The sequence below is a fragment of the Gorilla gorilla genome, chromosome 11 (assembly GCF_029281585.2).
Source record: "Gorilla gorilla gorilla isolate KB3781 chromosome 11, NHGRI_mGorGor1-v2.1_pri, whole genome shotgun sequence".
Taxonomy (NCBI): Eukaryota; Metazoa; Chordata; class Mammalia; order Primates; family Hominidae; genus Gorilla; species Gorilla gorilla.
In genome coordinates, this window is record NC_073235.2 from 45,478,127 (window position 1) to 45,494,013 (window position 15,887).

The 15,887-nt window shown below is 35.8% G+C and overlaps 1 protein-coding gene across 6 annotated transcripts in view; it reads left to right on the top strand.

The window, feature by feature from the left end:
• Window positions 1-15,887, top strand: part of KYNU (kynureninase) — a 288,310-nt gene that overhangs the window by 201,309 nt on the left and 71,114 nt on the right. For all 6 annotated transcript variants that reach the window (XM_055380094.1, XM_063694804.1, XM_063694806.1 and 3 more), the window contains 4 exons: window positions 5,579-5,640; window positions 6,973-7,044; window positions 8,414-8,488; window positions 11,409-11,555. In XM_055380094.1, coding sequence (XP_055236069.1) covers window positions 5,579-5,640; window positions 6,973-7,044; window positions 8,414-8,488; window positions 11,409-11,555 — 356 coding nt within the window. The remainder of the gene's footprint in view (window positions 1-5,578; window positions 5,641-6,972; window positions 7,045-8,413; window positions 8,489-11,408; window positions 11,556-15,887) is intronic.

Here is a 15,887-nt window from a genome sequence, read left to right on the forward strand (position 1 = left end):
GCTGTCAGTGGATCTACCACTCTGGGGACTGGAGGACAGTGGCCCTCTTCTCACAGCTCCACTAGGTGGTGTCCCAGTAGGGACACTGTGTGGGGGCTGCCACCCCACATTTCCCTTCTGCACTGCCCTAGCAGAGGTTCTCCATGAGGATCCCACCTCTACAGCAAACTTCTGCCTGGACATCTAGGCATTTCCATACATCTTCTGAAATCTAGGTAGAGGTGCCCAAACGTTGACTTCTGTCCACTCACAAGCTCAACACCATGTGGAAGCTGCCAAGGCTTGAGGCTTGCACCCTTTGAAGCCACGGACTGAGCTGTACCTTGGCCCCTTTCAGCCATGGCTGGAGTGGCTGGGACTCAGGGCACCAAGTCCCTAGTCTGCACACTGCAGGTGGGCTCTGGGTCCCACCCATGAAACCACTTTTTCCTCCTAGCCCTCTGGGCTTGTGATGGGAGGAGCTGCCATGAAGACCTCTGACATGCCCTGGAGACATTTTCCCCATTGTCTTGGGGATTAACATTCTGCTCCTCGTTACTTATGCAAATTTCTGCAGCTACCTTGAATTTCTTCTCAGAAATTTGGATTTTCTTTTCTATCGTGTTGTCAGGCTGCAAATTTTCCACACTTTTATGCTCTGTTTCTCTTTTCAAATGGAATGCCTTTAACAGTACCCAAGTCACATCTTGAATGCTTTGCTGCTTAGAAGTTTCTTCTGCCAGATACCCTAAATAATCGCTCTCAAGTTCAAAGTTCCACAAATTTCTAGGGCAGGGGCAGAATGTCGTCAGTCTCTTTGCTAAAACATAACAAGAGTCACCTTTGCTCCAGTTCCCAACAAGTTCCTCATCTCCATCTGAGACTACCTCAGCCTGGATTTCATTGTCCATATCATTATCAGCATTTTGGTCAAAGCCATTTGACAAGTTTCTAGGAAGTTCCAAACTTTCCCACATTTTCCTGTCTTGTTGTGAACCCTCCAAACCATTCCAACCTCTGCATGTTACCCAGTTCCAAAGTTGCTTCCACATTTTTGGATATCTTTTCAGCAATGTCCCATTCTGCTGGTACTAATTTACTGTATTAGTCTGTTTTCATGCTGCTGATAAAGACATACCTGAGACTGGGCAATTTACAAATGAAAGAGGTTTACCAGAGAACTCACAGTTCCACCTGGCTGGGGAAGCCTCACAATCATGGCAGAAGGCAAGGAGGAGCAAATCACATCTTACATGGATGGCAGGAGGCAAGGAGAGAGCTTGTGTAGGGAAACTCCCATTTTTAAAACCATCAGATCTCATGAGACTTATTCACTATCAGGAGGACAGCACAGGAAAAACCTGCCCCCATGATTACATCCCACCAGGTCCCTCCCACAATACATGGGAATTCAAGATGAGATTTGAGTGGGGACACAGCCAAACCATATCAAGGCTGTTGGTCTTTCTTATCATTGTTGTGTTCACTGAAGTAGCAATTTTAACTTCTTTCAAGAACATTTTCTTTATATTTACAACTTGGCTGTTTGGCACAAGAGACCAAGCTTTCAGCCTACCTCGGCTTTTGACATGTCTGCCTCACTAAGCTTAATCATGTCCAGCTTTTGATTTAAAGTGACAGGCATGTGACACTTCCTTTCACTTGAACACCTAAAGGCCATAGTAGGGTTATTGATTGGCTTATTTTCAATGTTGAGTCTCAGGGAACAGGGAGGCTGGAGAAGTGGGAGAGAAATGGGGGAAGGGCTGATCAGTGGAGCAGTCAGAACACACAACATTTATTGATCAAGTTCTCTGTCTTATATGAATGTGGTTTGTAGCATGCCAAAATAATTACAGTATTAACATCAAAGATCATTGATCACAGAAATAATAATAAAGTTTGAAATATTGCAAGAATTATCAAAATGTGATACAGAGACATGAGGTGAGCACATTCTTTTGGAAAAATGGCACTGATAAGATCAGTTGATGGAGGGTTGCCACAGACCTACAGTTTGTTTAACAAACAAAAACAAAAGGCCAGGTGTGGTGGCCTATGCCTATAATCCCTTCAGCGCTTTGGGAGGCCAAGGCAGGAAGATAGCCTAAGCTCAGGAGTTTGAGACCAGCCTGGACATGGTAAAACTCTGTCTCTACCAAAAATACAAAAAATTAGCTGGATGTCGTGTAACTGAGGTAGAAGGATTGTTTGACCTTGGGAGGCAGAGTTTGCAGTGAGCTGTGATCATGCCTCTGTACTCCAACCTGAGTGACAAAATAAGACAAAAAACAATGAAGTGAAAAGCAATGAAACAAAGTATGCCTGTATACTAAAAATCAGTCTGTTGTAGCTCTTTGATGTTAAGAACACTAAATTCTTTAGTGCCTTTAGGTCATATTTGTAGTAAACACTTCTGTTAATGTTTTGAAACTTTACTATTTGCACCACCCCCAGTTATAAGTGTACACATTCTTGCATGTTGGACTAACCCTGTCCTTGGACAAAGGTCAGTAGCAGATGAAGATTGCATTTTGTGATGTGCTCAGTTAAGTTTAATTTAAAGTGGTCCATTGTACAATAATGTTTGTATATGTGTACAGAAAAATTGTTCAAATCAGGAAGGGATTATTTACAAAGAATTGGCCCAAGTGTGAGGAGGCCATTGAAAGTGAAATGAGGGAAGCTCTATACCAAGTGTAAGTGTAGTTTAATTCTGCCCAGCACATCTGGAGGGGAACGTGTGTAGGTGCATCACATTCCCAAGCCAGAAAAATTTTAGGTGATTCAAAATGAACACTGTATTGTTTGGAGAACCAAAATGTCCAGGAATCTGTATCGTGTTTTGTTTGTTTGTTTTGTTTTTTGAGACAGAATCTCCCTCTGTCACCCTGGCTGGAGTGCACTGCTACCTCTCCTGACCCGCCACCTTCCCCAGGCTCAAGCGATTCTCCAACTCAGCCTTCCAAGTAGCTGGGAACACAGGCATGCACCACCACATCCAGCTGTTTTTTGTATTTTTAGTAGAGACAGGGTCTCACCATGTTGCCCAGGCTGGTCTTGAACTCCTGAGCTCAAACCATCCAGCTATCTGGGCCTCTCAAAGTGTTGGGATTACAGATGTAAACCATCATGCCCAGCCTATATCCAAATTTTCTTTTTTCATTTATGTTTTTCTGTTTCTTTTTATTTGTTTTTGTTTGTTTGTTTGTTTTCTTATTTCTTTCTTTGTTTTTGTTTTTGCTTTTTTTTAGATGCAGGTTCCACTCTGTCACCCAGGCTAGAGTGTGGAGTGCAGTGGTGCGATTTATAGTTCACTGGAACCTCAAGCACTCTTCCTGTCTCAGCCTCCAGAGTAGCTGGAACTATAGGAGCATGCCACTACACCTGACTAATTTTTAAAAACTGTTTGCAGAGACAGAATCTCACTATGTTGCCCAGGCCCATCTTGAACACTTGGGTTCAAGCATTCCTCCTGCCTCAGCCTACCATTATATCCATTTTAATCAGAATATAATATTTAAGCAAAAATGGAATGTCTGAGCTTCTACAGAAAGCCTCCTTTTTCCTGCCTCTTCCGTTCCTTGATTTTATTTGTGATAATTATTTTTTCTTTTATTTTCTCCTCACTTTATTCTTTAAAATGCTTCTCTTTCCACTAATTCTGTATTTTTCTTCATATTACTTTTTCTTTCCTCCTTCCACTCACCCTGCCATTTTTTTTCAAATAAATGGTTTTCCAAAAAGATGTGTGCAAATAACAGGGAGTCAAGAGTAAGATCAAGTTACTTTAGATAGTGTTTGTTTTAGAAATAGCAGTAAAAATTCACACTATAATTGTTCTGTGGTCGACAGGTTTATGCAGACCTATCCCCCAAACCGGAGGAAGCTGAAAGGCCCAAGAAAGAGACTGACAAATCCAGTTTCTCAGAAAGAAACATTTAATAGGGAGTGAGAAACAGAAGTCATGATGTCCTGGCAACTGGCAACAAGATTAGATAGTGAATCCCCCCGTACCATTACCCACAGCATATGACTTATATGTAAAACATAGGGAAGGATTATGTGTAACGATTGAAGTCAACCTCTCAGGGAAAGGCAAGAATGCTATGTGAATCTGCCTAAGGGCAGGATTTATGGTAGCAGCAGTTAAAATAGAAATCTTAAAGGCATTCCCAGAATAGGGGTTACCCAGAAGTCAACATGGCAGATTAACACCCAATATAGAGTTGCTTTAGCCTCCACAATAATGTAGGGAAATAAATATAATGAAGATGGCAGTATTTTTTAAACCATATTTCAAAGAAATCTTCTCTTTGAAACATGGAGAAGAAGGCATATGTCACTATATGCAACATAAGCTTATATTCATATCTGTTTAGTATATCCAGGACAAATTTTATTTAGTTCTAGGAATATACAGTGAGATTTTTCTTACTGCCCCTTGACGTTAGATATTATTCACCTTACAGTGATCAGAGATACATCTTTTAACATCCACCACTTGTTCATCAACCTTGTCTGTTAAATGGAGAAATCTATGTGGCAAATGCAACAAGAAGTTTTCCTTGACCCAATAAAGATACAAGCCCTTCCTTAAATGGCTATGTTGAAATATAAATTCTTAAATTATATACTTATTTACATGGCTTCTCCCCTCTAGTGAACTTATCCTGGAATCTGTCAATTAGATTTATTCTATGTACTGTCTATTCTTTTAAAATGGGACTCTCTCAGAAATATCCCTCTGGATAAGGTACACATCTCATTTTTCTCAGTGACAGTAAAGGAGTGTAATTTCTATTACACAGGTCTAATTGCCTTGAAGAAACATCATAAGGACTCAAAACATGGAAGGTATTATTATTGTTGTGATTATGCTTTGAATTCTTAAGTAACCAATGTATTCTCTGTCTCTGGGTCTGTTTCTAGTGTCAAAACCCTTGTTAGCAGGAATTAGATCAGATTATATTAATAATTATGTAGTGGATATCTTACTTTTGCATATTTTCTCATCAGACAATACACGTCTATGTTATCTTTTATCTCAGTGTGTATGAATAAATGTCAGAGCTATTTGGGTCATAATTTGCTATGCGGCTGTTTTGTCTTGTTATATATTTCACTGTAATAACAGTGAGTTATGATTCACAAAGTTTGCCTCCTTTTATAAAAGGTGTATTTTAATTTGATGTTAGAAACAACGAACTTTAAACATGTAATTGGCCTTAATATCTTTTTAGATTCCTTTGAAGATATACTTACCACAAAAATATGCTCCTTGGGAATTTGACAATTGAGCTGATAATAGGATATATCATTTTTAGTTTACAGGCAAAAGCAAATGCTTCATTATTTTGTTGTTATTTACTACATCATAAAAGAAATTTAATTTTAGCTAGCTGTGTGCATCTAAGTCCAGATATCATTTGATAAAATGAGTCAAGTGGGAAAACTTCCATTTCTTTGTGATGACACATCAAATATGCCCTTATCTCTAAAGACATTAAGAATGATTGAGTGAAGTCTTCCTACTTTGTTTTTTCAGTATCTTTAGACATAGTAGAAACATCTAAATTATGATATGTTTATTTTACAGGAGCCAATGAGAAAGAAATAGCCCTAATGAATGCTTTGACTGTAAATTTACATCTTCTAATGGTAAGTTTTCTTTCCCACTAATGTTTAGAACACATTCATTTACAGAATCTGATGTTTTTCTATCTTTAATTCATGAGCTTCTGGGGGTTTACTTATTTAAAAATAAATTGTGAGGTTATTTTCATTTTTACTAGGAAATGCTGGACCATGATATAATAGCTTCTTCCTAATCATGGAAGAGTTGACTCTTGAGAAGAGCTTTAGAATAATGAACAGTTCTTGTCTGGGAAAATAAAGAATAAGAGCCATAATGGGTAAATAGGCAAACTACATGCAAGCCTACAAAACAGTGATGTACAATGCTAGCAAAGCACTGACCTTTTTGGAAAGACAATATTCTAATGGCTTCAGCAGAGTGAGTTAGTGGATCAGTATACTTTTGTATATTAATATAGGTTAAAAAAGACTTGGAGAATTAAATTTTTAAAAAGAGGTCTACTACCTTAAATGAGTTAATGTGTTTAAAGTACTTCTTACATCTTACTCAATAAACAGTTTTACCTTAAAGTGTCAAATCTATTATCTATTTGGGATATTGTGTTAATGGTGACTGCCCAGTGCTTTAAAGAATCTTGACTTCATTTTTTCAAGTATGTTTTGGAAACATGTCTACAAGTTCAGATATTCCTGGATTTGACTCCCAGCTAAATTACATAATGCTTATTTGAGGTTGAAAAAGGCTTTTGGCATCTCTAAGTCTTAGTATTTTCCTTTGTAAAAATGAGAAACATAATATCTACCTCAAAGATCTGCATGAGAATTAAATGTAATAATATGTGAAAATTGCGTTAGTACCCTGGCCAGTGATCAACACTCAGTTAACAGTAGCTATCATCTTCGTTGTTATTATTGTCAATATCACTCTCTAGGAACTGTGAGGAGAAATGAAAGAGCTTCACTGAACAAATGAGCTACTATCAATACAAATAAGACATACATAGACCATAATATTTCAGTGTCATGCCATCAAAATTACCATGAAATGCTTTGGGAAGATAATTTGTCAATTAACAGCTTTTTTTTGTTGTTAATCACCAGACTTTAAGTTTCATCAATTAATATATAAGTAAAGTTTGAGGATTCGTTATCACATTCACATTTTCCCCCGAGTTTGCTGTTTCATTGATAAGCAAATTGAGCCAATATCTTCTTTCTCTTTGCAATTCACTGGAAACATGGCTAATTGAAAAGGTAGCCCTGACAAACACTTAAGATGTTGAGTTAATTAATGTCTTTAAAATACTGGAGATTATAAAATGAAAGTGTGACATAAAATGAACAAATGTATAAATTGTGTATTAATGCTTTCTCAATAAATCCATTTTATTGCAGTTATCATTTTTTAAGCCTACGCCAAAACGATATAAAATTCTTCTAGAAGCCAAAGCCTTCCCTTCTGATCATGTAAGGACTTCTTCAAATTGTATTTATGTTCTTTCTACTCTTCCTAGAGCAGTGTATCATTTGCCTGACTTGAATGTTTACTCACTAGGCTCTTCCAAGCAATCTTACAATAAAAAGATCTGTCAAATGCTTTTGATTAAATTTTTTAATAGATTATAGCTTTATTTCTTTTGTTAAAGTAAAACACGTGTTAAGGGAAGAGAAGATGGAATAGGAACATTGATTTATTAGTCTTTTTAAAGACATTGAGCAAACCACTGCTGTAAATCAAGTGCAGTTATAAATGTTTTATTAATTCTTTTTGCTCTTTTATTTTATGGAATCAAATCAATACAAACCCCAGTGCTTAACCCTTTAGCTAAATAGAATAGGAATATAAACTTTTATTTGTCCAGTTTGTTTTCATAGCATGCTACCATAAATGTTGGCCCATTATTATCAAAATATTATTTATTAGAGATTAAAAATATTTCTTGTGATTTACTAAAAAAAGTCACATTACTTTACTTGATGATGAGATGTTTATTCTTACTTGATAAGAAATTTAATGGTTTCAGACACAAACACAAATAAAAGTACATTGTAAGGCTGGAAACAGTGGCTCACTCCTGCTATCTCAACACTTCAGGAAACCAAGGCAGGAGGAACACTTGAGCCCAGGAGTTTGAGAACAGCCTGGGCAATATAGTGAGACCTCGTCTCTATAATGTAAATAATAAATAAATTAATTAATTAATTTTAAATGTACATTTTATATTTTAGTTTTGGTGTTAGAGAAACTTTATTTCTCTATATTATTGTTGTCTTTTATTCTAGCCCTTGTCATTTTAGGGCAAGTAATTATGTCAAAAGGAATAAAACCCTAATATCTTACTAAAATGGATAAAAATCCTAATATCTACAAAAGATTCCAGGTCGGTGTGGGGGCTTATCCACATGCATATCTGGTACTCTTAATGAAGTAAACTTCTTAATGCCTTTTTTTTTTTAGCTAACTTACTCTTCCTAGGGTAAGCCATTTCTATATCCTATGTTCAAGGATGACAAGTCCCTACTATTCATTTTGCTTATTTTGCAAATTCTGGTTTTGACTTAGATTAGATGATTTAATTTCTTATTCTAAAATCTCTTATAATTCCTTAAGTCAAGGAGATCCCTCTGTTTTCATCTATCTCAAAGAATGTTCAGAATTCTATATGTGAATTTTATTAAGTGGTTCTTCTCTGTTGTGTATTTTGTTTAGGTGTTTTAACCTTCACCTTGGATTTAATATAATAATATGCCCTTATTTTTACTTTATTATTTGTTATTTCAATGTACTTCTGTGCTCTCAGCTTGATTTGATAAATACATCATCTTTCCTTTTTAGTATGCTATTGAGTCACAACTACAACTTCACGGACTTAACATTGAAGAAAGTATGCGGATGATAAAGCCAAGAGAGGTATTTGAGAAAGAAAGAAATATTCGTCATGCTTTGTTTAGTATTGATTTTTTCCTTCATTTTCCTCAAAAGTTTATTAAAATCGTCATTATTTTAATGGAACTTTCAAGAAAGCATGAAGGACCTATACTTCTGTTACTATTAGATCATTTTGCTTAAAATAGAGAATAACTCAGATGTGTATTTATTTTCATTTTTCAAGGGCTAGCCATATGGCAAGCAAACTATTTTTCTGTTAATACCACTGGATTCTGCCATATTCTTCAATGGGATGGGAAAAGGGTGACAAATTTAGTATATCATTTTCAATTCCAAATGTCACGCCCATGGGTGCCATTAAAATCATGCTAAAGACCAGAATTATTTGTTAAAATGGAATCGTGACTATATTTCATGTCCCCTCTTACTCTAAGTATCAAACATTTTCTTTGTGTTTAGACTAGGATAGTGGAGAAAGGGATGTGGTAAATGGGAAGAGCTTGGTCTTTACAGTCTGGCTAATATTTCCAGTGAAATCTCAGACTCTCCAGTTTACTGGCTATGTGACTTTGGGAAAGTTACTTTATTCTCTGAGACTCCTTTATATTTAAACAGATAACAAAAGCATGTGTCTAATCAGGCTTGACCTCAGATCTAAATGTGTACTTTACATTAATAGAGATAAAAGGCTCACAGACTTTGACATTTAAACCCTGCAGCTTGTGTAATTTGTCACTAGTCGAATCATACAGAATAAATTTTAGGTTTCACATAAGATGCTCCCAGGCCGCTAGTCATTGTTTGGACAATTACTTCTTTCAACCCAGAATTACTTTGAATAAATTAAAGATGTACTCTATTCACTTCCATTTGCCAACATACAATAAATTAATGGAATAAAAAGTTCTCACATGAGAAGATATAAATTGAGAGGATATAAACTGTTAATTTCTAGCAAAAATGAACATAGCTGCTAATAATCACATAAGTGACCAATATTGTGGAGTTTCATGAGTTACTCATAATCTTGGGACCACTGTTGAGCATTACCTAGAACAAGTCAACATGAGAGAGGGCCATATCCTGTCATTGAGAAATGTATTTCTTATGTGCTTAATACCGATTTTTTAAGATATAAATTAAGTATTAGTATCTATAATATTTTCCTTACCACTTTATTGGAAATTATGGTGGGTAAACCTTATTAGATTATTTTAAGAATAAAGAGTTTTGGATTGCCAAGTTATCAATTTTACTTACAATTAATGACATTCTTTTCTTTATATAAAGTATGCTTCACTTAATAATTCAGATATTTTAATAACAATCCCATTAATATTGGGATGCCAATTTTTATTGATGCCCATTTTGTAAACAAATTCCTGGTTTCTTCTAGTAGAGAGTTTATTTCACACCCACACACATACACACTCACACACACACACACACGTACTCTCTTAACATGGAACAGAGTAATTGGCAAATACCAAGATAATTAAAAATTAAAAGTAAACTATAGGATAATATCTTAATGAGCTTCCCCCAAATATTAACGTAATTAATGATGCATTGACCTCAAAATCATGTCAGACAGCACTGGAGAAAATTCATGGCTAGGTGCAGTGGCTCACGCCTGTAATCCCAGCACTTTGAGAGTTTGAGACAGGCAGATCACGTGAGGTTGGGAGTTCAAGACCAGCCTGACCAACATGGAGAAACCCCATCTCTATTAAAAATACAAAATTAGCCAGATGTGGTGGCACATGCCTGTAATCCCAGCTACTCAGGAGGCTGAGGCAGGAGAATCACTTGAACCCGGGAGGTGGAGGTTGTGGTGAGCCAGGATCGCACCATTGCACTCCAGCCTGGGCAACAAGAGTGAAGCTCTGTCTCAAAAAAAAAAAAAGAAAAAAAAAATTATGAAAACTTCAGAATTGCTAGGATACAGGATACACATAGGTACTTTGTATTTAACTAATCTTTTTCAGCTCAAGTTGTTTGCAAGACCAAATCTAAATTCTTTCACAACTTTTAGTAAGTAATCAATTATTAGTTGTAGTGGCAAGATATAAGGAAAAAAACCCTCTATTATAGTCAGTTTTATTGATATTTTTCTTCTTGTTTGGGTCTTGAGCTTTAGATTAGTTTGGAGGAGATTTTAATCTTAATCTAATAGAAGATATTGGCTAGGTAAAACTCAGATAAAAGATGTGTAAGTGTTATGTTTTCTTTGGTTTAGTTTAGTTTAGTTTAGTTTTTTTCTGAGACAGAGTCTTGCTCTGTCACCCAGGCTGGAGTGCAGTGGCACTATTCTCGTGCCTCCGCCACCCAGGTAGCTGGGATTACGGGCATGCACCACCACACCTAGCTAATTTTTGTATTTTTAATAAAGACTGAGTTTCACCATGTTGACCAAGCTGGTCTCAAACTCCTTACCTCAAGTGATCTGCCAACCTTGGCATCCCAAAGTGTCAGGATTACAGGCATGAGCCACACACCCAGCATGCTTTCTTTCTTTGGAAAAAATAACAGGATATCAGATTGATAAATGCAATACCAATTTCTGATAATTTATCTTGCTATATAATACTTCATGGACTTCTTGCACTTTGTGGTGTTTTATTAGTCAGGAATAAGGAGAAAACAACTTATAGCTATGGAAAGAGTACAAATTAATTTTTAAAAACTAGAGAATAAATCAAGCAATTAGGCTTTTGAAGACTTTCACTTTAAAAACCACTTTTTACTTTTTAATTATCATTTCTTAATAATAAAAATTATGCTCAAATGCTGCTCTTATGCCAGATTTTTAAAGAACCTTAATCTGAAAAAAAAACTATTTTATAATGCAAAAGAGCTCGTGGTGAAATTTAGATCAGCAATATGAAATTACAAATTTATTATTATCGATATGACCTAACTTGTGCCTAACTTGATTTAGGGGGAAGAAACCTTAAGAATAGAGGATATCCTTGAAGTAATTGAGAAGGAAGGAGACTCAATTGCAGTGATCCTGTTCAGTGGGGTGCATTTTTACACTGGACAGCACTTTAATATTCCTGCCATCACAAAAGCTGGACAAGCGAAGGTATGCACGCCATTTACTTCTTCCCACCTTACTCCAAACATCACTCTACTTAAGAATGTTCTAATTGCATGACTTGTGAAGTACTTTAGCTTGTGTCTGAGTAAAACTATTTCAAAAGTTAAAAAAAAGAAAGAGTAAGCCTTGGGCCAGACACGGTGGCTCACGCCTGTAATCCCAGCACTTGGGAGGCCGGGGCAGGGGGATCACGAAGTCAGGAATTTGAGACCAGCCTGACAAAAATGGTGAAACCCCATCTCTACTGAAAATACAAAAATTAGCTGGGCATGGTGGTGGGCACCTGTAATCCCAGCTATTCGGGAGGCTGAGGCAGAAGAGTCACTTGAACTCGGGCGGTGGAGGTTGCAGTGAGCCAAGATCATGCCCCTGCACTCCAGCCTGGGCAACAGAGCAAGACTCCATCTCAAAAAAAAAAAAAAAAAGCAAGTAAATCTTACATTTTTAAAAGAAAATCTGTATTCTTTTTTGCTTCAGGCACCTCTATTTAAACTGCTTTTTTTTTTTTTTTTTGGCCACTTCTGTGGTCTCACCTCCTTAGTAGCAGCTGCTCTGTGCATTTGCCTCTAGTCAGCAGGCCAGGCAAGCTGCAGGTGATGCCATTGGTATTCAGCTGGTCAGTCACCAGGAAGCAGACAAAATACTTAGGATAGGAACTACATGCTAGGTCTATTAAAAATTCAACTCATACTTTGTCATACTATAAATCACTCTATAAATGAGTTTTCACTTAATGCTGAGTATCTAAAGATGAAGAAATGCAGAATTCAATTTTATCAGTAGATCAAATTTTATACAAGTTACTTTAAGGAGGCCATTTTATTCCTAAGGCTCTTGAAAATTTTTTATGCTGCCTGTAACGAGAGCTTTTTTTCCTACCCACTACTAAATCACAGTTAAATTGTTTTGAAGTCATGTCTCTTTGTATGTAAGTGTTTGTAAAAAGTGTTTTTAGTATTTATTTGAAAAAAAAAGGGCAACATTCAACAGTCACAATTTGTGTTTAAAATCTTTAAATAGCACTTCTATTTCATTCAGCAATCAAGCCATGTATTTAAAAATGTGACAATTGAATTTTATTCTGAACATTAATAAGTTATGGGATTAATATACGTGTGAGATCTAGTTAATATATTCAGTTATTGAAGCTAATGAATGGAACTAATGAAAATATATTTAGCACTGTTATCAGCAGTCTCTAGGAATTTCTAACAACGACTTCCAACTGCTTTGACGGATAACTCTGAAAGTGTTGCATTACAAAAGATATAAAGATAATGTCTTCTTAATTTAGATGTTAAATGTTAAGCACCAAAATAAAGGGAGGCCAATAAAAAATCATATTTTGAAATGTTATGCAAGTAATCAGCAGTCCCTGCTTCCTTAGTATACACGTATATCTCATTAACCTTCCTAGATATGAGACAGCAAGATACAGAAGAAAGACCATGGGTTTCCATCACACAATCTGAGGTTCAAATCTTGGCTAGGTCATTTAATTGTTACACAATCTTGAGCAAGTTACTTGACATCTCTCTTTAAAAGTGCTAATTTAACATAACAGCACCCACCTTATAGGTTCAGTGTGAGAATGATGAATATAAAACACCAAATGGATTGGCACACATTCTGCTATTAAATGATGGTTTCCTTACCTTTCTACTCTTCTCAATTAATATGACATTATAAAGTGGTTGAGAGACACTTTCTTTTGTTTCCCATTGAAACACAAAATAAATTTGTTTATTTTAGGTTTTATACATCAATCTCATACTTAAGTACTTTGATTGCTAAAGCCATTTGTTAAATGTTTTGCAGGTTTTCTTTAACTTAAAAAATATAATAAATGCCTACCAAGTTAGTCTCATAGAACTCTCAGTCAAATAAATGAAGGTAGGAATGAGCAGCTTTAAGTGTAACTATGAAGAAGCAATCAATACTATGGGAATCAAATGGGGATATAGCAGATGTAGATTTATCCATTATCAAGATTATTCTAACAAATTTTTACCCTCTTGCTATAGTTCCTCTTATTATCAACCAAGGTGAGGCAAAGTTCTTTGAAATGTAGACTTCAGTAGGTCTCTCCGGTGGTCTGGTCATCTGTGAATAAAACTGAAGAGAGAGGCAGAGAAGAAATTAAAGGTGTCAATCAAGAAAGAGATAGGAAATTCTGGGAACAAAGGGCATGACACAGTCACTGGTAGATTTGGACATGTGAGGCAAAAAAAAAGTTTTCAGAAATAAAGCATGGTGGGAATACAAAATGATGGTGGGATGGAGCAATGAGAGTCAATCAGGAGGTTCTGAGGTAAAATCTTCATAGTCATGTGATAAGGAAGAAGAAACAGAAATTGTGAAATATATTTTAATTTAAGAAATGTATGTATACCAAAAACAGCATGAATCATAAGCAAATAGCTTCATGAGTTATTTTGAGGCCTTGTAACCATCACCCCATCAAGAAAAAAAAGTATTTCCAATACTCAGAATCCTCAATTGTGTCTTCTTCCAAATACTACCTGTTACCTTCTGTCTCTGTCCACTTGGGCTGCTATAACAAAATACCTTAAACTGGGTAATTTAAAAACATAAATATATTGCTCACAGTTCTGGAGGCTGGGAAGTGCAAGATCAAGATGCCAGCAGACTTGTTGTCTGCTTAGGGCTGCTGTTTGTTTCACAGATGACACCTTGTTGCTTTGCCCTTCCTCACATGGCAGAAGCGCTAAGGGAGCTTTCTAAAGCCTCTAATACAAAGGGACTAATTCCATTCATGAGGAATCACTTAATCATGACTTAATCATTTCCAAAGCCCTGACCTCCTAATACTGTCACATTGGGTATAAGGTTGTGACATATAAAAGTGGGGTCTGGGGAGACCAACATTTAGACCATAGCATCCCCCTTTCAAATTTATAATTCCCCTAACTTCTAACCACATAGTCAGCTTTGTCCATTTTGAACTTTATATAAATGCATTATTTTGTCTAGTTTTGAACTTTATATGAAGGTATATGCAGGTTGAATATTCCTTACCTGAAATATTTGAGACAAGAAGTATTTTGGATATTTTTGGATTTTGGAATATTTGCATTATACTTACTGCTTGAACACACCAAATCTGGAAATCTCAAGTGCTCCAATGAAATTTTTATTCTTTGAGCATTCTGTCAGTGTTCAAAAAGTTTTGGATTTTGGAGCCTTTCAGATTTCTAAATTTGGGATTTTAGATGCTCATCTTTTATAAAGTTTTTTTTGTGTTTGGCTTATTTGCTGACTTTTATATGTGTGAGATTCATTCATGTAGTACCTAGCAGTACTTTTGTTTGTTTTTGTTTCTATTTCAGTGTATTTTTACATAGTATGAAATAGATCACAGGTTTTTTCTGTTTTATTTAGGGTAGATATTTGGATTTTATTTTCATTTGAGAACTACTAATATAATAATACATGCTACTCTAAATATTCACATAAATTTTGGGGGGTATACATTCATATACATTTCTGTTAAGTATATACCTAGAATTAGAATTCCTGGACCATAAGGTATTTGTATATTTATTTCTAATCAATAATGCCAATCCTCCAAAAAAGTTGTTCTTCTACCAGCATGTATTAGACTTTCTGTTTCTCTACAGCTTCACCAGTAGTTACTATTTTCAGTCTTTATAATTTTAGCTGTTCTAAGTAGTTTGCAGTGGTAATGCATGGCAGTTTTATTTTGCAGTTCCCTGATTATTGATAAGATTGAGAATCTTCCAAATATTTGTTGATTTTCTATATATCTTTTATGAAATGCTTGTTCAAGTGTGTTGCCCATTTTTCTATATGGTTAGCTTTCTTTTTGTGGTTTGATTGTAGGTGGTATAGAAATTGATTTTGAAGGAGAGAGAAAATACAAGATTTCAAGTGGTCATCAAAGAAGAAAACTAATTAATAAAAAGAACAATTGATAATATGACTTTGATTCACACAATGGATTTAAGATACTGAGGCTTTTCTTAACTGAGGAGGCCTGAGATTGTAGCAAGTGGGGGAGGCCAAGGAAAACAGGTTAGAGAGCTCAATCACAAGGGAGGGCCAGCATGTGGCAAGAGACATCAGTTTGAAGATGCTTCTTCAAGATGAAGATGTGCCAACTCATCTTTTTGGAGCTCTGTCTTACTTCCATGTTTCTATATTTTTCATATTCTGTTACTTGTTTCTACTAGGAACTTCTTTCCTACACCCACTAATTGTAGATGTTTCTGATTGTCCCCTGCATTGTATCTCTAGTGATTTTTAACCACTGCCATAATTCAGCTACCACTGTCA